General features: G+C 36.0%; 1 protein-coding gene across 1 annotated transcript in view; it reads right to left on the bottom strand.

Moving 5' to 3' along the window:
• Window positions 1–21,390, bottom strand: part of TAPT1 (transmembrane anterior posterior transformation 1) — a 39,639-nt gene extending 18,249 nt beyond the window's left edge. The window contains exons 1-7 of the mRNA XM_009869336.1: window positions 21,364–21,390; window positions 19,919–20,037; window positions 15,114–15,137; window positions 6,623–6,785; window positions 2,819–2,954; window positions 1,555–1,652; window positions 1,352–1,421 (exon numbers count right to left, since the gene is read on the bottom strand). Of these exons, the coding sequence (XP_009867638.1) occupies window positions 1,352–1,421; window positions 1,555–1,652; window positions 2,819–2,954; window positions 6,623–6,785; window positions 15,114–15,137; window positions 19,919–20,037; window positions 21,364–21,390 (637 nt within the window). The remainder of the gene's footprint in view (window positions 1–1,351; window positions 1,422–1,554; window positions 1,653–2,818; window positions 2,955–6,622; window positions 6,786–15,113; window positions 15,138–19,918; window positions 20,038–21,363) is intronic.
• Window positions 21,391–21,594: the final 204 nt, after the last annotated feature.

Raw genomic sequence — 21,594 nt, 5'->3', positions numbered from 1 at the left:
TACACCTCGGAACCAAAAAAACATACTATTAGCAGGGAATATATAGACCTTATCAGCCTGTTTGGGAAGATTATTTTTGGGGTGTTTAAACCTATGAGGTAAGACTAAAATTTAGTGCTAATTTTTCTGTTATGCGATACATGTGAGATTTTACATAAATAGTCTTTCATCCAAAGCATGACAATACAACTGCCATTTAACATTTGCATTAATTATCATTGCAGTTTGCAGATGAATTAGACAAAATTCTCATTAATAGCCAGAATTCAAAACCTGAAGCAAGCCTTCTGAAAGTTTAGCTCTTGATAAAAAAAAAAACAAACCAGATAATTTGTTTATAAATAAGTATCTACATTATTTTTTTAACCTACTGAACATTTGAGTTCTTTGGTTTAAAAAACTAGAGTGGGAATGAAAAAATATATTCTATTTTGTTTGCCTACCTGTATAAAGAGCTTTGACTAAAATAATCACAGACACAAAGTAACAAAGAGAAAGGTGTTTGAAGATATTTGAAGAAAATATTACGAACAAAGAAGCCTCATTACAACCTTGAAGTGCAATCTCTCTATTACTTTTGAGAGCAAAAAAACCCAACAAATATTTTAGGTGGCTGATACCAGTATTAGAAAGAACCTCCATCAAAGGATACCTCTTAACAGCTTTTCCACAAGAGTGGAGTTCATTTCATACTAAGCAGTAACAGTTAGGAAGTGCCAAAAGCATAACGTGCTTCCTAAATATTCCCTTCGCAAGCCAGTGACTTCATAGAATTGCAGAATCATTAAGGTCAGGGAAGACCTCTAAGATCATCTAGTTCAACGGTCAACCCAGCACTCCCATGACCACTAAACTATATCCTGAAGTACTATGTCTTCACATGTTTTGAACATCTCCAGGGATGGAAATTTCATCATTACATTTTTTTTGGGGAAGGGGGAAATATTCAAGAACCATCCTCACAACTGCCAAACAACATGCATTCTGAGATCACTGTCAACACTACAAAGAAGACTTCACACATTTGAAAACATGGCTATTTTGAATTTAAATCTGACTTTAAATCTGACTTTAAATCTGAAATTTGTATTTAATAATAATTTTAACACACAGACAATGGGTTGGTTTAGCACCTCAAACCTAAAATAGCCATTTAAGAAAAAAGAGTTCCTGGAAATGGAATCCCAGTTTCATCCTACTGAATCAAACAGTAATAAGGGAGATGAGGAATTCAAGTCAGAAGGCTCAAATTCACCATGGGAAAGCTATTTAACAACAGTATTAAATAAATGAATCAAAAAATTAACATCTTGCTTCACATTTTTTCCCCGATTAGCACAGCTATACCTACCACTATTTGACATCTGAAAAAGATTGTTCTTCTCAAACTTCTTGAAAACACTTCCTTTTATTTCAACGAACTGCAAATTTTTAAAAACAGTTAATTAGGTTTTACTGATTAAAAAACCAAACAAATCATACAAATAATATGCAAATAGGCTTATGATACACAAAAGACATCAGGGTAGCTACATAATAACACTACATACTTACATTATTGGACATCATGATGGTCAGCAGTGATTTATTGTGGGAGTTGAAGGCCACATTAAGGGTTGTTGCTTGAACCATTATAAGAATAGCATGCAGGACTAGATAGCAGGGTTAAGGAAGCATACTTGCAAATAATTTTTCTGCACAACAGTACTAAACAGCACCCAAACTCAAATTTCCTTTTTTGTTTCCCAAGTTTTATGAAAAGTTTCTACCTCCCTATCAATGAGATTTACAGCAAGATAGTATTTAAACCTATGTAATGTACCCACAGTGCTTTGTATCATGCAACGATTATGATAATTTTTCTTGTAAAATAGCTTAATGACAGTATCCAGGGGAAATAGCAATACAAACTGAAGGGGAAAAAATCTGAGATAAAGAAATGAGTCTAAAGATTTCAGAGAAACCAGGGGAAAGTACAAGAATTCTAAATTCATCATCACATCTCTTGGACTATGTATCTCTTTACAAATCACTTTCATCAGTTCACTGTAGGGCTGCTTCACATTAAACTCATTTGCATCTTGAATATGTATGAGTTTATCTCTTCATTTCAAGAAAATATTTTCAACCTAGGTGTTTGTAACACTCCAGTAAATAACAAAATCTCGCTGTTTTCAAGACCCTGTGACCCAAAATTCTCAAATACAAATCAGAAATCAAAGTTTCCATGACCTGCCCAATCACTATTTTTCATTTTATTACAAATTAGATATTTAAAAAAGATGTCTACTACTACAGTGGTATACCGTTATGAAGTGGGGGTTTTTTATAATGCAGGTTAAAAGTTTTTTGTTTTTTTTTCATTTAAAAAACATATAGTAATAGCAAACTTACTCTGAAAGTAAAGGAACGCTGATTTAGGAATACTATCAATTTTTCAAATATATTAAAACAAAAACATAGAATACCAGGTTGGAAGGGACCTCAGGGATCATCAGCCTCTCTTGGCAAAAGCACAGTCTAGACTCTGTCCAGCCAAACCCTAAAAGTGTCCAGTTTTGGGGAATCCACCTCCTTCCTGTGGAGACTATTCCAATGGCTGATTGTTGACATGGTGAAAAGTTCTTCTCTTATGTCCAACTGGAATCTCCCCAGAAGTAACTTAAATACTGGAACAGAGTGATAAGGTCTCCCCTAAGCTTTTGGCCTCAAGGCTAAACAAACCAATATAATATAATATAAGATATAATAACATATCATGCAGAGCAATTACTCTGGATTTAAGAAAACTTTGCAATCTGCTGAAGAAAAAGGATACAGACATACAGCACAGCCATGAAGAAGTGAGGAATCACACCTATGTGAGCTCTTTTTCGTTCCTTAGGTTCTGTAGCTGTCCAATAAAGAGCATCCAAAATATCTTGTCCAAACGAAGAAAATAGACGATCAGCCACCTAAACAAAAGAATTTTTCTACTGCATTAAAGCAATAATTTTCTCTCCAACACTTGACTATGCCACTGCAAGTACAGCTCAATCTAAAAAAAGTTTCCATATTTATTACTTTCCATCTCTTCTTCATTCAATTTCCACTCCGGATTTCACAGCGATATCGTTCCTTTTGTATACTCAGCTGCTTACTTTACCCTTTCGAATTAACTATCCTTTTTTCTACAGTTATTTATCACAAATAATCACGTAGTGTCCTCTTAGACGCTTCCTTAGAATACGTCCAAGCACAGTTCAAACTTCAGCATTTGATAAGGATCGTGTAGGTTGCATCAAACTATCCTAAATGTTTTTTCCCATCCCTCTGGGTTTAAGAGGGAGAAAAATAACAAAGAGTGAATTTCAAATGTGTGATAAGGAACAACGTTAGCTTATAGGTATAAAAAAGAACTGAAATTAGACTGGCTGTACCATTTCCTTACATCTTGGAATAAAAGATATACTCAATACGAATCTCTCCACAAAGCAGAATTCAAAATTAAAAGTACTTTAACACAGCAAGTGATCAAGAGGAACTAGAAATTCTGCCACAAAGGGAAAATTAGTTCAAAAAACCTACAAACTTCTGAAGTGTAACTCTAGCAGTAATTCTCAAGATCATAAAAACATGGAGACGAATCTGAACTTGTAATTTAATAGCAGAGCAAGAAAGTTCACATTAAGTTCCACCAGTTCTTAGCGCTTCATCATCATCAAGCATGGAAAACTTTGATCATTGCAAAGAAAGGCTTTCTTTTCTGCCTTTATACTAGTTCAGTAATTTTAACAGGAAGTTGCACAGGACAACAAAAACATCACTTCAAAAATTAAATTTTGTATCACATGGCATAAGTCTGGCTAAAAATATATAAATTGAAATATCTTTTATACCTCATGGAAATAGTTAAAATATTAAAAACTGCTTATGTCTATTAAATAAAGACAACTGGTTATTTCCTGTTACTGTTTTTCTGTAAGACAACAATTCTGGACATGTTAAAATAACTTGTAGCAATACAAAACTAGATGCATGACGCACCTGCATATATTGAACCACACCTATTAACTAGAAAGTAAGTTCTTGGGACAATGTAAATAACCTAGATTTAGGATCTTATCCTGACTTTTTAATGAAGAGTTCTAAATGTAAAGATACTAAGGGGAGAAGTCATACTTCAACTTATTCAAGCCAACATTTATTGAACTTTCCTAAATTTGAATGCTGAATTAAAATTTTTAGTGGATGTCTCAAGTAAATTATACTATATCCTAGTCTCTAAACATCACCTATGAAACGAAATGAACAAAACCATCATCTGAAGTTCAAAAATCCATCAGTTTGAGAGATATTTACAGTGGTACTGTTTTCGGCTTTTAATTTTTTATAAATTAAGTCGGGCTGCATTATTTGGTTCCTGCTCATTGTGACGACCCATTGAGTAATTACAGTTGGTGTGGTAATACCAACTACAGACTTCTTAGAGTTCGCTAAGTTTTTGTTCACAATATTGTGAGGGTTTTAACACATAAAACGGTGGCTTATTTAGGCAGTCCTCGTTTCTTAGCTGATGAGATAGAAAATATTAAAACCCAACACACAATATTGTTGCTTGCTTTTCCAAATACGACTTACCTAAACCCTACATGCCGGCTCCAGGCTCCAGCAGAATTCCATGGTGAGTGCTGTCACCAGCATAAGGCACACTGGGGCTTCACAAGGAGCAGGAGCCGGTGGGTCTGAATCTAAAAAAGAAAAGTCATTTAAGCCAAATGTGCTGAATGCTCCCCTCAGGCTGACTATCTGGAGCATTCAGCACATAATTTGAAGATTTTGCACTCCTCTTATTTGTCCAGGACAATATTCCCCGGACTTGCCAACAGCCGAAAACATTGGGACACTGTAAACATCTCTGTTGTTCAGTAATTTAAAGAAAATTTAAAAATCTTCCTGTTTTGGAAACCTGTTTAAATGTAAAGTCTATTACTTAAAAAAGAAAGCATATTTAACAGTGCCTTAAAAAGTACTGCTTGCATTAGTAGCAGAGACTTGTAACAAAATTCACCAAACTAGCCTAAGCAAGCCAATTCAAACCATTGAAAGTTGACAATCAATCAGGTCTTTCAGTGGGATCCCATGACATATATATTAAAAAAAAAAAAGCGTCCCTTAAAATTCATGTGCTCTGCTTAGCATGTTGGGTTTCATGAAGCAGGATGGAAATTAAACACAATTTCCAACTTAAAAATACAATGTATCTTTTCTACTACTTAAGAGTATAAATGGACTTCCCCTTTTCTTAAAAAAAAACAACCCTAAACTCAGGCAACATTTCTTAGCAGACACACTTTTGGTTCTGCCAAATGTAGCAAAAAAACTCAGCTCTTCCCTCTTCACTCAAAATGGAATGGCACATGGCTTCCCATTCACAGCAAACTCTGCAGTCTCTCTTCAAATTATGGGGCAAGCACGTAAGTGCTGTTTTTTTTCGGCTTTAAGAGTAGTTACTTGAAGTAGTATTGAAATAAAGAGAAATTACTACTTTGAGCACATGGATTAATTTACTAAGTGATGAGTGATGATCTCCCCTACATTATGGAACTATATGTGGATGAATATTTCCCAACACAACTAAAGTCCACATAGCAACTCAGTGCCAATTTAATACTTGTACACTCTTTTCAGTAAATCTAGAATCAAAGGAAATAAATCCCTGAGTTAACAAGTGAGGTGGCTTGTACGATATTTCACTTAGGATCATCAAGTATGTTTCTTATACAATATTTTCATATTTTATGAGGAAAAACCAAATGTCTTTAGACAAAATATTCAGATTTTGTGCAAAGCATAGCCTTCCTTTAGCAGTCTTCAAACAGAAGATCCCAGAATCCTAGTGGAGTAACTTTTGTGCACAAGGCTCTGATTGAGTCCTTTCAAGAGGTTGTATTCCTGTATTTACAGGACAGGGATAAGGTTGTAGTTATGAAAACATTGTTTACTTTGTGACTCAATGATCATAGAAGTGCAATTAAAAATCTCCTGCTTTATATCAATAACAAAACAGAAATGGTTTATTTCCCCAGGAAAGTATGTTTACCTCAACTCCCAAAACAGAACTTCCTTTTCTTGTTCCACTATATTCATTCAACTTATGGTTTACATACTCAGGCTGCTGTCTGCTAGCCAGGACTCAGACAGGTTAAGCAGTAACAAGGAAAGCTGTATTTTCATAATGAAGCCAAATTCCATGTCTTCTACTATCTTCCTTTTCTGTCTCTCTCAGGATTTTATCACTATTTCAAATCAATAGTTTACTTTTCTCAGCAAGTCCAAAAGCTCATTCATTCCACTTCTTGTATTGCAGTTAAAGACATTTCTTCTTCCCTTTCTTTCCAGTTCTCAATTTTCATTCAACTAGATTGATTAATAAGCTACAGGAACTAGGCAACCTGAAACGGCACCTACAAGACTTATTTTTCATGATCTCGTCTGTTTCACTGCATCTGGGCTTATTTTTCCATGCACATTTGTGAGCACACAGGATGTGCCATATTCTAAGTACAAATATTGTGATATTAACAATATTTTAGATAGTCTGAAAAAAGCATGCTTGATACCCTGATGCCAACATTCTTACCTCAAGCATGTTATAGATGATGTAGAGCTTTATGACAGACTGTCCCCTTATCAGATGATACATCATAGAGTAGTCAACATAGTGCATCATGAAGTAGCAGATGACCAATATAACTCCTTTGAGAATGTCACATACCTGAGCAGGTTGTAGCAAACGTCTGTCACTGAAATACAAAGGGCAAAAAGTTCCACTAAATGTCACATGCCCACAAAATACAAATGTTATAAAGTCAACAGGAATTTAAAGAAGCTGTTAATCAAGAATATATTTTAATGCAGTTTCTTACTGCCCCTGCCCCTCACTCCAACAAATAAGGAACAAATGCACATTTATAGATCACAATACTGAACAGGATTGCATTCTCTTATTTGCCACATCCATTTACTTAAAATACTGTATTTGCTAGGCAAGAGCTCCCACTTATTAAGAATTTTCTGCATGCATGCCCTTTAATTTACCTTCCCTCTTCCAGTCAACTCTACTTATCATTTTGACTTCCTCAGTTACAGAAATTGTATTTGCTGTAACTAAAAAAAAAAGAAATGAAGCAGTCACCTTCAATTTCAGTATAACGAACTAGATGCCAAGGAACAGGTTCTAAAAGCAATTCCCTATTGTCTTTTAGCTATAAGCTCTACAGTGGTAAATGCAAAACAATTTGACATCAGAGCTTGAGGTTGATCTAGAACCAATGCAGAAGTTTTCTATCTGTAGTCCCTCAAGTAACCCTGAAGACTAAATCACTACATCCTATAAACTAAAACTACAGGAGGAAAACAGCTTTACCTCAATTGCTACAATAGCAGCCAGAAGCATAACGAAATTGCAAGACCGTATCCACTTGACTGTTTACTTAGTTTAATATTAACAGGATGCAAAGCACTAAAAAGCTTTCAAATTAAATCAAATACTTATTTGATCATTAAATATAAAAACCAGATAAATAATTTGTTATATGTATTTATTTTTAATATACACTGAAAGGCTTTTGCAGAAGTTAACATTTCACAAAAGTCAGAACAAATTAGCAGAATGCAAGTTACGTATTTTCATTTTCTGTAATCTTAAATCAAGTTTTCCAGAGACCAGACAATGCTCCCATAAATTGGTAACACATTCAGGAAAAAACCACACCAAATACACAAATAAAAAAACAAGAATAAGTTGATAAAAATGTGTGTGTGTTTTTTTTTTTAAAAATTAATAGTTATTTATGACCTCTGGGAGTCACGACCTTTTACAGACCCTGCAGACAACTCAAAAATCCCAGCTGACTCATTCTATTTAAACACAACATCAGAGCCAGAGTGTTATTCCAACACTTTGCTGTCTTCCATTCAAAAGAAAAAGCCCTGAAGACACCATTCCTGCATTGTAACACTCACAGAACCACACAGTGTGATTCTACCACAGACAAAGAGATCATGCTCATTCTAGGAGCATAAACCAGAAAGTTTCCAGAGTTCTCAGATTCATAGTATTACAATCTGAACAGAGAGCAACTGCTCCTTTTATTATGTGCTTTTTCCTGCATAGTCTGTATCAAAATTAATTACATTCTGAGTAACAGAATTCAACCTGGTCCGGCACACGAACTGACTTTCTCACCCTAAGAGACACTTCCTTGCTCTCAAAGCCATCTAGTAAAAGTAACTGTGCCACATTTTATTTCAGACTAAGCCCTTGACAAAAAGCCTCAGTGATTTTTCTTCCTTCCTTCTCCCCTAAACTGAATTTTAACTGAAAACATCAATTAAAAAACTTAAATGGAAAGTGTCTTGTTTCCCAGCACATCCTATGGCTACGCTCTTGCATGACACAGACACCAAAATGCACCCTCTTCAACCCACAAAATTACATTTTGAAAGTTTATTGCCCTATTTAACTACATCTGACTTAAATGCTTATACTTTTAAAAATACATTAATATATATTGAAATGTTTATGGGATTTAAGCAAGCCCATGATTATGATTACCACTCCTACACTGAGTAACACAGCATGGTCCTTTTTTCCCAATCTACTTCAATTTTGGAAGAGTACTCAGCCCTTGCAGCAAGACTCCTATTCCATGACAGATTTGGATAAAGTGGTAAAGGTATTATTACTGCCTGACAGCAATGTCATGTCTTAGCATTTGAGAATCAGAGTTTGTAACACAGAAAATTAACATCTTCAATCTTCCAGCCAACACCTACTTTATCATTAGAGAGGATCTGGGAGAGAAAAGCTGGTGAGTACAAGACACACACTTCAAACACCCAAGTTTTAAAAGTTTGGCAAGGCACCAATATTTATGACGGGATGGTCTTTATTAAAATGCACTAGTAAGCAAAGCCTGTTTATGAACTTTCTGAAGCAGTCGAGCAAGATTCTCAGAGGAAAATGTTCTGACACCCACAAATCGATATAGACTAAAAAATTACAACGTTAAATGGTTTGGGGCTTACAAATAACATCAAAGATTCTCAGCCACCAGCACAGTCACAAGTCGTAGTTACTCTATATGGTTAACCCTGTCACTCTTCTGCTTGTGTTGGTTTTCACCAGTGTGACTACCCACTGAGGGGAAGCTAACCTAAAAGCAGGTAACAACCATCACAGAGGAATACAAACTCTTAAAACAGACTACACATAATCAAGACCATAACTGCTTTTCTAAAGGCGGTCTTGACAAAAGCTAACTCAGGAGAATAATGCCATAGGAAGGTGCATCGAAACTTGAATATAGCATCCGATACCCTGGAAAGATATTTTGAGAATGCGTGCCGTGTACAGAATAAATTGAGTATCGCTACAATTTAATTTAAAGGCTGCTCAAAAGGGCCACATCAACTACACTTTTTTTGCTGTGCATTAAGGGAATCAATATTTTGTAGAATATAGTACATTCAGATAATGTTTTTAGAGATTTTTACTGATTAAAGTGACTTGGATTTAGTCTCTCTGTAGTCTGCATATTCAGAAAAAAAATGCAGCAAACTCCATTTTTCTCTCTGATGTTTTAACTGAAAATACACTCTATTCATGTTCTATTCAAAGTTGCGCAATAACTTCTTGCGCTTCTCATCCACAACTTCTTCAAATCACAACTTTAAAAGAAGCCGCAAAAATACCCTCAGTTTTGATGTACTCACTTTGATGGCAGAAGAGCTGTCAGCACCTCTAACCCCTACTCAGTACATGGGATTATTGAAAAGACTGAGTGCAAAAAACTGCTCTCTAGAAATTGAGGAGAGTAAGATTCTGGCACATTCCAGCCTTCTGCTGTGCACCAAGACCTCTTCACATTGATAGAGGCAAGCAAGCTATGCTCTACAGCTAACATGTTTCCAGCTGAGAGAAATTAACCACGTGTCACAGGTTTGTACCAGGCAGGGTGTTTGATAAGGGTAGAGGGGGCTGTGGGGGGATCTCCTTGCGAAACTTCCAGAGCCTCTCCCAGTCCAAGTAAAAGTTGGACCTGCCTTGAGCCAAGGCCAGGCTTATCAGCATCTCTGTGATCAATGTACTGAAGAGGGGAAACCTGCTGGGTCAGGCTCTTTTGTGTAGGGGAGTTGTTTGTTTTTCAGAGGAGGAGGAGATGAAGAGAGAAGTCAAGCAGTCACAAGGGTCCCTGAGGAAGAGCAGCACTGGAGAAGAGATCTCCCTGAGCCCAGCGCTGAGATGGCAGGCTGAGACCATGCAGACTGAGGAGATCAACAGCGATGAAATGGCCAGGATGCGGCACGTGGATGAGCCAGGCCTGGGGAGGAAGAAACCACGAAGGAGCAGAGGATGCGTCTAAAGCGAACCGTGACTCCGAGCAGGACCCATGTTGGAGCCGAGGACACTGCAGCCCACAGGTAGGTCCCACGCTGGCGGGAAAGACTCACGTGGAGGAGGAGAATCGCCTCCTGCGAGATGGGCATCACACAGCATCAGGCAAATACTGTGAAGAGACCTCTTGCCAAGAAAGAAAGATTGCCATGGACAATCAGTAATGGACAAACCGCACCATCCCCTGGCCTCCTGAGCTGACGGAAGGGAAGAGATAGCAGGGAAGAAGGAAGAGGGGTGGGCAGTGGTGGGAAGTGTCTTTAAGATCCGGTTGTATTTATTTTCCCTCACTATCTTACTCTAAAATAGTTGATTTGGTTGAACTGATAGTGGTAAACTAAATTTATGCTTTCTCCTCAAGTCTACTCTGGCTTTTGTCTGTGACCATAAGTGGTGAATGAGCCCTCCCTGTCCTAATCCCAATCCTTGAGCCTTTTTTTTTTGTTGTATTTTCTCCCTCCCCATCCCTTAAAGGGAGAGGGCTGGGAGTGAGTGAGTGGCTGCAGGGCGGTCTCTAACAATGACACCGTGACTACTGTACAAATCCACAAAACCACTTTCATTGCAGCAGAATCCTTTCCCACTCTGGTTAATAACATTTACAAAGGTATTGCAAGGTGTGGCTCTGAATATGATATGGGATAGGGATAATTATTTCCTACAAAGACAACGAAATCAAGTGTGTTAAGTCTAATGACTTGTCGACTTCGGCAAATACACAGAACTAACTGCAATGCCTGCAGTTACGAAATGATGTAGTCAGTGTTCAGTAAGAACCGAACATTACACTTTAGGATATGATCAGGCTCACATTAGTTCATTCTGAATGTATTTGTTAAAAATCATTCTTATCCCTTGCATTAAACTGTTTGATATATATTAAACACAGACAGGATGGTGTGATTTTATGCCTGTCAGAAAACGTCTTGGCCCACTCATGGGACATATTACATTTTCTGCAATCATTTTTCTCTGTATATTTCTATTTATTGTCTCCAGCAACTACTCTGTGTCAACACCGGAAAGTGCTTTCAGGACAATTTTGAGCACTAAGGAATCAAACTTTATGATTAATATCAAACACAAATTCATAATGCTGTATTCATCCACACCATGAGTACTAGAGTCTCAAAAAAACAAAGAAAAAAGCCAGTATGGGCCAAGCTGTGACAACTATTCAAAGGTCAAGAAAGAAATACATAACACAGTGCTGTTAATACTTTCAATATCTCAGTTGAAAGTCAGAAGTCAAGAAGTAAGAATCAGGCAACACTAAGCTATTGTACCACCCTATAAACCATTGAACAGAGATATGAGAAGCTGAAACAGCTTAGCTCATTTCAAAAGGCTGTATTTTTAAAGTTGTGCATGAAGTGTGACGGAATACATATGGAAAGATATCACATGAAAATTAGCTATGGGTGTTTGTTCTCCGGAAACAATAAATAAAGAGCATAACAACTATTATATTTTGTACTTAATCACTCCAGTTACAAGCAAGCAAGCAGCAGAGTCTTTCTACAGAAATCGTTTCCTTCAGAGCTCTCCCAGGCATAAGTGACGCTACAGAAGTGAATTAAATATTGACACCTTCCCAGCTTTAGTGAACTCTGCTCTTAAAAAATCAGCATCATGAGAGAGCCTTTGTTCAAGATGCAGTTCCTTTAATATCCTACAGGACTCCAGAAATAATGTTATGTTAATTGTTGCAGAATTTGGCTGATTACACAGCTGAATATGGTTTAAATTACAACTGTTATTTGGACTGCCCTTCAAATGTGCCTTAAGATACACGATTTCTGTCCTTTCATCTAATTATTTTCTGCCATTATACCATTATTACTCCTAATATTTTTGCTGTAAGTCACGCTCTCTACACAATTTTTAAAGTGGTTTCATTATGCTAAGCCTCAAGTTTCCACATTCAGCTGTACAGACTAGGCTACCAAGGACACAAATTTTTAAATTAAACTTCTTCAAACATCAAAGTACCTTAATAGTAAAGAGTAAGGCTTACCCTTTTTATTATCCACTACACAAAATCTTGTATTGCTTTATTATTACCACCACTGAATACATGGAGCTGTTTAAACAGGAGATGATCTTCAATCTGCATGAATTCAGAATAAAACTCCAAGTATTCCTCTACAGACAAACTGTCTCACGCTGTAGCACTAACTAGCCATTTAAGACAATACGGAAAATACATAGGCAGGGCCTTGAATTTTCTACAGCATGTAATTATTAACAAGATGTTCAAATTCCTCAGCCTTTCGGTACATTTACCACTATGTCTACTAACTGACACAAACCCTTATGTCTCCAAATAATATAATTATAGAAATGCGTGCCTAAGGGGATATACAAACTCATTATTCATTTTAATTTAAGAAATTGATGTGCAAAGCTTACTACTATACCTCCATATTCCACCACAGCATGCTTCTGTTTCAGCCCAGTCAATTAACCAAAGGAGAAGCATGCCAAGCTGAATGCTTGTCAGGCAGTATTTGAGGCAGCAGAAAGTAAAACTACAGCAAAATCTATACAGTGCACTGACTGACAGCAACCAAGAAGCACAAACTCAGAAAGCTGGTCTGTTACAGAAAAAAACCCACTACTTTTTCAACAGAATTCATAAGCTTAAGGCTTAATACTACTCATGCTTAACACCTGCCAGTTTACAGTTTGTCCACCTTGAGACACATTTTAAAAGTGTGAATCCAAGTCTTTCCTCTTTTTAGAAAACCACTGGATCTGTGTGTATGTCCTCCCCCTTTAGAACGCTAAAATCAAGTAACTTCCCTTATAAACAGTTTGGAAGATTTCTATAAAATTAAACTAAAATACGATCAAATTAGAACACTACCAGACATTCTGGCTACTCACAAATCTGTTCTCTACATTTTAGGAACAACAACAAAACTAGGGGCTTTTTCCTGATTATTTGTGACATTTGTAAGAAAATCCACTCCAAATGTTAGAAAATTAAGCATGAAACTGATTAAGATAACCCAGTAAAGAAAAATCTGGTGTGAAAAAAGTGTTCGTCATACGCAACCCCCCTAGATATGCAAAAGTTCAAGGAACTAGTTACCCAACTATAACTTTCGAGGGATATCTATGTGATACTCTACTCGAAAGGGTATAATACACATTTCACATAGGTAATAAGTGTTCTGTCTCCATCTACTGGGTGAAAAACATTAGCTTCTATCATTCATAAGAGCTATGAGCAAACAAATGGTCATACTACTGACAATATGAGTTTTACAACTGAACAGCACATTGGATTTCACAGTATTTTTCCTTTAAGTTATTAAAGAAGCTAAACAACCCAAGGCTTTCAATGTACTGCCACCTACTCCACCAATCTCTTTTTAGTTCCAACACCTGCACAATTACTTAGCCTTATGAAAAATAAATCACAGTTTACTGGTATTTGGCTTTACTATGTTAGAAATCACAAGCAGCTAATGCCCGAGTTTGCTTAACATAAAAAACCAGTATTCCATGTATGTTAAATATTTTACTAAGCCTTGCTTATAGAATCTAACGTGGTTAAACCACTTAAAACACAAAATGCACCCCAGGACAAATAGGAATTTGTTCTTACTGCATAAAAAAGGTCAAAAAAACCCCTCACTAATCATTTACGGTATGCTTTTCAACAACTGTCACCGTGAAATAAACAATGCTTTTCCTAGACTATATACTATGAAGTAATCTGCAGACAAGTATACTTGCCCAAGTACTTAATTACTTGAGCATCTGATGCATAAGCACTCTGCATATATTATTTTAAACTTAAATCTGCACAGATTATTCAGGCTTGCTGGTGCTCCTCAAGCCTTCACTGGTCTGATTACATAAGCTTTTCCTGTCACCTTCTACAGTTGTTCGGTTTTGGTTTCGTTGTTTTTTTAAACAACAGTAATTCAATATATTTTTCTTGTTTAATTTTACAGTTTATTGTATTTAATTGGGTCCTTTAGCACAGTCTCATATTAATTAAAGATATATTGAAGTTACTGAAGTGGTGGTCGAGTTAAAAATATCTTTTTTTCCCCTCTCAATTTTTACATCACAGATACTTGAATGCACTGTGTGATTTTGTTTTATGTGTAGATATTTAGTCTTGATCAAAGTCTTAATCCTTCGACATTAATGAACTGTGGTAAGATAAAGTTTCTAACACTATATGAAGCACTAGCAAGAACGATCAGATTAACACATAAGGGGGTATTTTCCTGTTACTATACTAAGTAAAGGTGTCAGGGAAAACAAAACCCAAGCAAGTTTGTCTGAAGGGCATGCTTGCCCATATAGCTACACTTCAAGAATTTTCAAAATGTGCAAAGTGATCTGTTGAAAATATTCTCCTATGATTATGCTCAACTTTGGAATTAACTTTGGCTTCATGAAGAAAAGCTGTTTCGATCAAATTTAATGCCCAGTCTTAGATACAGTTTACAGTATGCAGGACTTCACAATTGTAAATCTGTGAGATATATACTCTAAGTGCTGATAAAAATGTGCCAGATGAAGAACTCTAAGACACAGAGGGTTGAGTCTGCCCAGATTAGAAGGCATTTCATTTCTCAAACAATAAAAAGCCTCTACATGCACACAACACAGCACGGTATCATGCTAAGAATGAAACAAAACCAACCTTGCTGTTAGGCCCCGACGAGAGCTGTCTCAAAAATAAAATAAAAAAAAGGTTCATATAAGTGACAACTAAAATTAGCTTTCATTAAGCTTTTTTTTTTTAACAACAGATTTTTTTTAATAACTATAACTGAAGCCAATAAATCAACTTATGCTAAAGTGCTGTATTTTATTATGTAGAGAATCACCTTCAAGTCTAATACTAAGATACCTGGCAATGAAATTCCAAAACTCACCAAGATTTATGTTAAGCATTACAAACCAACCTGCTTGAAGTACACACACAAATGCAGCCATGAAGTTCACTGAAGCTTAGAATAAATGTAAAAAAGTTTAAAGCACTATAAAAACTAAGTACAGCAGGGGCTATAGCTTTTCCAAGATATCATATTTTAAACTGAGTGGAACTGGTCCACAGGTACTCAGTGTAAAAGATGTTTTAAATCTAATAAGATCACAACCTATTTCCACAGTGATACGAAGTTACATATGAAAATATACCTGCCGTAAACAGCACCGATTCAATTTTACGTGTTGGTTATTAAAATCAAGTGTTGGTTTCTCCTTTGAAGGATGTTGGTCAATTTAGCTCTCCTATTTATTTGTAATCAGCCTCTTCACCGATTACGTGTAGATACGTGAATTTGGCTGACAGCAAAGAAGGAAACAGAAAATCAGGATTTACTCACCAAGGAGGAATCCCTGTGACACCACATTCCATCCTATAAAGGAAGTGAAAGTGCTCTTCCCTTCGGTCTGATTTACAAGAAAGAAAGAAAGAGAAGTTTGTAATGTTGCTACACTATGCACTGCTATGGAAAGGAGAAAGGAGTACTGATCTGAGAGCTTACTACAGAAAACACTCAATGCACCTGCCTTCTCTTTGGTTGCAAGAAAGCCACACATTTTGGTGGATAGGGGCACAACTTTCTCAACGAACTTAACCAGACAGCAGGAAGTTAATGTATTTAACAGCTATAGCCCTCAGGGAAAAAAAAAAAAAAAAAAATGCTCGGGAATAAGTACGCAACAGAGGCTCAAATTTTTTAATAAGCTAATACAAACAAAAAAATGAATCTCCATAATAAGAATATCAGCATATTTGTTTGGGGTTTGTATTGGTTTTTTTTCCTGAGATGCTTTCTTTCTACGGCTTCTTTCTTGAAGTAATGCTTCAATTTATTTCCTATTGAAAAGCATAAATATATGACTTCACAAGAAGGCAATGGGAATTTTAAGAGGTACTGAAGTTAATGATGCTACTGCTGACAGGACTAAATTCACTTATTTAAGGGAGAAGAGAGTAGAATGAAAGAAAAACACAGAACACAATCTATATCTATTTCCGCACGGAAGAAATGTAAAGACCTTGTCAGTCAATCTTCACATATTAAAAAAATCATCATCTATTCCCGTATTCTGAGAAAACTAGAATTTGGAGGGGAACAAAAAGCTTCACTTTCTGTCACAAGCTCTTACTTACTTTGGAGACAAGATTTAAAATGCCTTTAAGTGTAGTTAAATTGAGAGTCCAATCAGAGTTTCACTAACATACAATTTTAGCTTTCATATCATGGTCCTTTTCAAATAATATAGATGAGCTTTTCCACATTCCCCTAAGATCTTTCATGCATGTGCAACATAATTCTGAAAAAAGCAAAAAATTAGCTTTACAAAAGTGTTTCAAAACAAGCAGAGATAATAATCTACCCAGAATCTCTGGGTCTGAGATATTAATTTTAAAAAAAAAGTGTCTGAATTGTAGAAGGAATTTGTATCTCTCAAGCACAGTAGAGTTAGTTTTAGAAACTTATCATTAAGGACTGTAATTCTGAAGAGAACTCCCCCAGGTCCACTTCTCTCTCTGTCTGAGATTTGTTGTTCCAGCAAAATACACGCATTTATGTTGTCAAAGAGTATTTTAACAAAAAGAGCAATTTAGGAAACTTTCTCCCGTAACTTGGAAGAAAATGCTGGAGAGCTGTTGTTTTCAGGTGGTTTTTTTTCTTAATGTAATTTAATATTATGACATGCATGTTATTTTTCTTAAGAGCACTCGGCTATCTACAGAGCACAGCAGTAACAAAGCTGCAGCCGTCACAATCTGATGATTCAGTCTGTGCCAGTTTGACCACAGCAATATAAGCAGCAGTTCAGTTTATTTAATGACAGAATCTTGGATTCTTTTGACAGAAGTTTGCAAAGTTTTAGTGTCTCTCTAAAATAGCTACGTTAACACCAGTACGGCTCTGACAAATACACAGAACTAAATTTACTCAAAAGGAAAGATCAAGCAACAAGGAATGACAACTGAGCAGTCAAAGTGAAGCACTTACAGTGCCTAAGCTGTAAAGGGAAACAAATTTATTTAAAATACATTACTCTCTGTTGCGTTTCAGAACTGTCAAAGGAATATTAAAACATGGGGAAGAGGCTATAAAGCGCTCCCTCTATATTTAAGCACTGTACACAAAACCATAGACAGGAATTAGTACCTCTTACACAGAATGTGATTTTATTGTTTTAAAGAAATAATGGGTAATATAATCTTTTCCTACACTGAAAAGAGGAGAAAGAGTTATGAGGAAATAAATGATCTGAAGAGTAAACTAGAAGGGAGACAGAACACTCACTGTTTAATCACTTCACTGAGATGTTGAGAAAAAATTCAAGATGAAGGGAGGAGCACTTTTATTTACTACACAGAATGGAATATGATGTGGCAGGTTCGAGTAAGTAGCCATGTGCCTCAACACTTACTTGACATTTGTGAGGAAGAGAAAGCTAAAAGATAAACAGCCACCTGCTTTGTAATTAAATTTTGCAACTACAGATGTGTTTTACCTAATATTTTGTTATAAGTACATAAAAATGTATTTCTGAGGTAGAAGAAAATCCCAAATAATTTTTGCCATAACAAAACAAATCAGCGTAACTAGAAAAACAACAACAATAAATAACAAAACACAAAGTGCAAGCTCTAAATATTTGGATACAGGAATCATTACATCTGAAAATGTTCCATTACATACCATAAACATGAATTGTGAACCTTTCGGTAAAAAACCACCAACTTTAACGAATTACACAAAGCCTCACGTAGTGAACAAGTAAAGAGATTCTAAGGAAATAGATTCCATAAACATTTGAGGAAACTGTAACAAAAGGAATTGCTTCAGCAGTTGTTACGAAACCAAAGCCTTCTTCACTCAACATAATCTCAGTTTCACTGCATCTTACCTGAAAACATTTTTAAAGTTAGTACAGTCAAGCTGAATAAACCAAACTAGATTCTGTCCTGTCTCACACACTAAAAATACCGTCAAACAGCAGACTAAGTTTTAACATTGCAGGTGTGTGTACATAAACACACACATACACGAACATTTCTGAGTATACGGTATTTTCAATGTTGCTTTCTTCGGAATATCGAACAATACTCAAACCAGCAACTGGTCTTCCATATTTTTAATCATAATTTCAGAAAGAACAGAAAACTTTTTTATCAAAAGCAAGAACAGAAAACTTGTTTATCAAAAGCAAGCCTGAGTTTATAATCAAGGAAATCTTTTTAATCAGAAAAAGCAGTAAGATCCAAGTGGTACGTTACACTTACTTGGATTTTAATATTTTAGCAATAGCATCTGGACAGTTATTAACGAACAGGCACATAATTTGACTTGTTATCAACCTAAAAGCAAATAGCTGTAATAGTTTTTTTACACAACCAGGAAGACACTTAAAATCTGAGATTCAGCTCAAAATTAACAGCACAATAAAATATTATGACTGCCACCTAGTGCCCATGCTAAGCATCACCGAAATACAAACATTTCCGTTTCAGACAATACTTTTAAAATACTATTCCTTATGCTACTAGTATTTGCTCTAACCAGAACACACATTCTGAAGTATGTATCTAAAATCACTTCACATATGAAAGACTTGTATTAACAATACAAATGCAGCAAATGCAATTTAAAAAAAAAGTAAAAAAGAAAATAATCAGCTACCATAAATCAACCTCAAGTTTGGGGAAGTCCAGAATGAAAACTGTAATGTCCTTATATGTTCAAGGAAAAATTGTCACATCAATACAAATACTCCTTTAGGCTACACTTAAGACCTACATAATCAGCTTTATTGTGAAGTAGCAACTTTTATGAAGAAAATTAACTCTATCAAAGTTTTTATGCCTATACCAGACAGGGAAGCCAAAAATCATACGTATTGGCAACTTCTTCGTAGTATTGATCTGAATAAAAAAAATCAGTGGGTTAAATATTTTTCTGATTAGATAGTCCCATTCAATTACTCTCTAAGATTCTGTGAAGGAAAGAAAATAATACATTTTACAGAGGGATCCTTTGGGCAAAGTTTACCATGAAAATAAGGAAAACTTTTGTTGTTAAAAAAAACCCAAACAAACCTTGTGTTTCAATATCAAAGAGTCTATGAAAAGACATGAGTCAAGTCATTAACTCAAGTCTAAGAAACGTTAAGAAACTGTTAAAACAGATGTTAGTAAAAAGAATAAAACTACAGTGGTAAGGTTATACCTCTGTCCTTTACTAACCTGAATGTGCCCAAGTGGTGCTATTAGCAAACTGTTGTGTCTGAAGGAAACGACTGGTAGCAAAGATTAAAGGTCTCACGCACACCTCTGCTTAGACCAAAACTTCCATTTTACAGTGGAAAAAGCCATTAGCAGTTCAAATGCTACTGAAAGGCCATAAAATTAAGTGCACACATAAATAGAGAAACGTTATTTAAGGGTATCAACACCTTTCTCTTGAATCAACTTACCGTAAGCCATAGCAAGGCAAAGTGATGAACCGGAACACTGCCAGAAAAACTCTCAAAGGAAGCAGGGTGAATACATACAGAAAAGCATCCAGGCACAAAAAGATTCCAAAAAACATCAACTAAATTACAAAAATAAAACAGAACTATGTTAGTAGTTCGGAAAGAGTTACAGAAAGTTTATAAATCATTATTTCATGAAAAATACATTTACATAAGACTAAGTAACCAAATAAGCACAACGCTCTCACTTGTTCAATCAGCTGAACTATAAGAAAAACAACATGTTATGCACTTGCAAGACTATTCAGCAAAAATTCTATTACAGTAAAGAGCTTCCACTGAAACTCCATGAAAAAGCTTGAGTGGAAGTAGTACTAACATTATGAATTATCTAGCTTCTCTAAATAAAAAGGGGTATTCAAAACAACAACAAAATATTACCTTTTTAACATCAGATCCCACTCTAAAATTATGCATATGTCATAACTGCTGTATTGTTCAACTGAGACTCTGCCACAACGGAAGCAGTCTACAGTAATCTGTAATAGGTAGACAGTGAGGATGTGAAGATGCCATCCCTGCAGATGTTCAAAGCCCAACTGGTCCTGAGCAACCTGCTGCAGGTGATGCAGCTTTAAGCAAGGGCTTGGACTACACCACCTCCAGAGGTACATCCCTGTTTCTTTCATTCTGTGATTTTCTGCAGTAACTGACTAGGAATTTAGTTTTGTAAAACCATCTCTCACTAGGGTCCAAGGATGAATTTAATGATACTGAAAGGGGAACCTGAGTAGTGCTGACACAGGGAATCCTACTTTCCCTCCCTACTTCACTGTTCCCTACCCCAAGCTATACAGCTCCACTTCCACCTCTGTGTAGGCTCTGGATTCTCAAGAATACTGGATGAGCAATTCAGCTCCTTATCCTAGCAATAACAAATAAAGCAAGAAAAAGGAAGAAGTCACTGCTGAATTTTGAACGGATTTATCTCTTAGAAGAGTCCATCAAGCACCATAGCTCATGCCCAACAGGTGACATGTATATGGCAGGAGACCGAAGTGGGAGGAACAGTGATACAAGACTCTTCCTTCATCGTGAGTTAAATGGATTTAACTCTACCATGTAACTTATCTCTCAAGGTTTGGAGAATTTTTTACAATATTACTTTTGATGTTACTGTTACACTGCAGCCTAGCAAAACCTTATTACCAGTGTTGCCTTACTTGCCATCTTTGAGTATATTCCCACTGCCTTCCAAATCAGAACAGTTATGCCAGAATAAAAATCTCCTCTGCATTACAGCACTGGAACCAGCTCACTGCCACTGAAGATTAATTAAAGTATTTTTAAGTGGCAGAAGTGTTTGAAAAGTAAGTATTTCTTTAAATAATTCAACGCAACAGATTTCATCTCTAAATTAAAACAAATCTTAAAGTATACGTCACCTTTTCCAGTTCTTTTGGTATCCGCATGCAGGTGTATACTCTCTCTCTCCGCTCAGTGTATTTTGCTTCATTGTGTTCAAGGAAGTAACCCCTTGTTAGCTCAGCACTGATGAACCTCAGCAATGAAAGATCTACATTCAGGAACACACACAAGAGGACACTTCAGGCACGACCTCCAAAGAGCGAGACACATATGCTACGTACTTCATTTACATCACACCTCTAACTTGA

The sequence above is a fragment of the Apaloderma vittatum genome, unplaced genomic scaffold (assembly GCF_000703405.1).
Source record: "Apaloderma vittatum isolate BGI_N311 unplaced genomic scaffold, ASM70340v1 scaffold30985, whole genome shotgun sequence".
Taxonomy (NCBI): domain Eukaryota; kingdom Metazoa; phylum Chordata; class Aves; order Trogoniformes; family Trogonidae; genus Apaloderma; species Apaloderma vittatum.
Note: the sequence above shows the minus strand (reverse complement) of the source record. Positions and strands in the feature narration are given on the sequence as shown.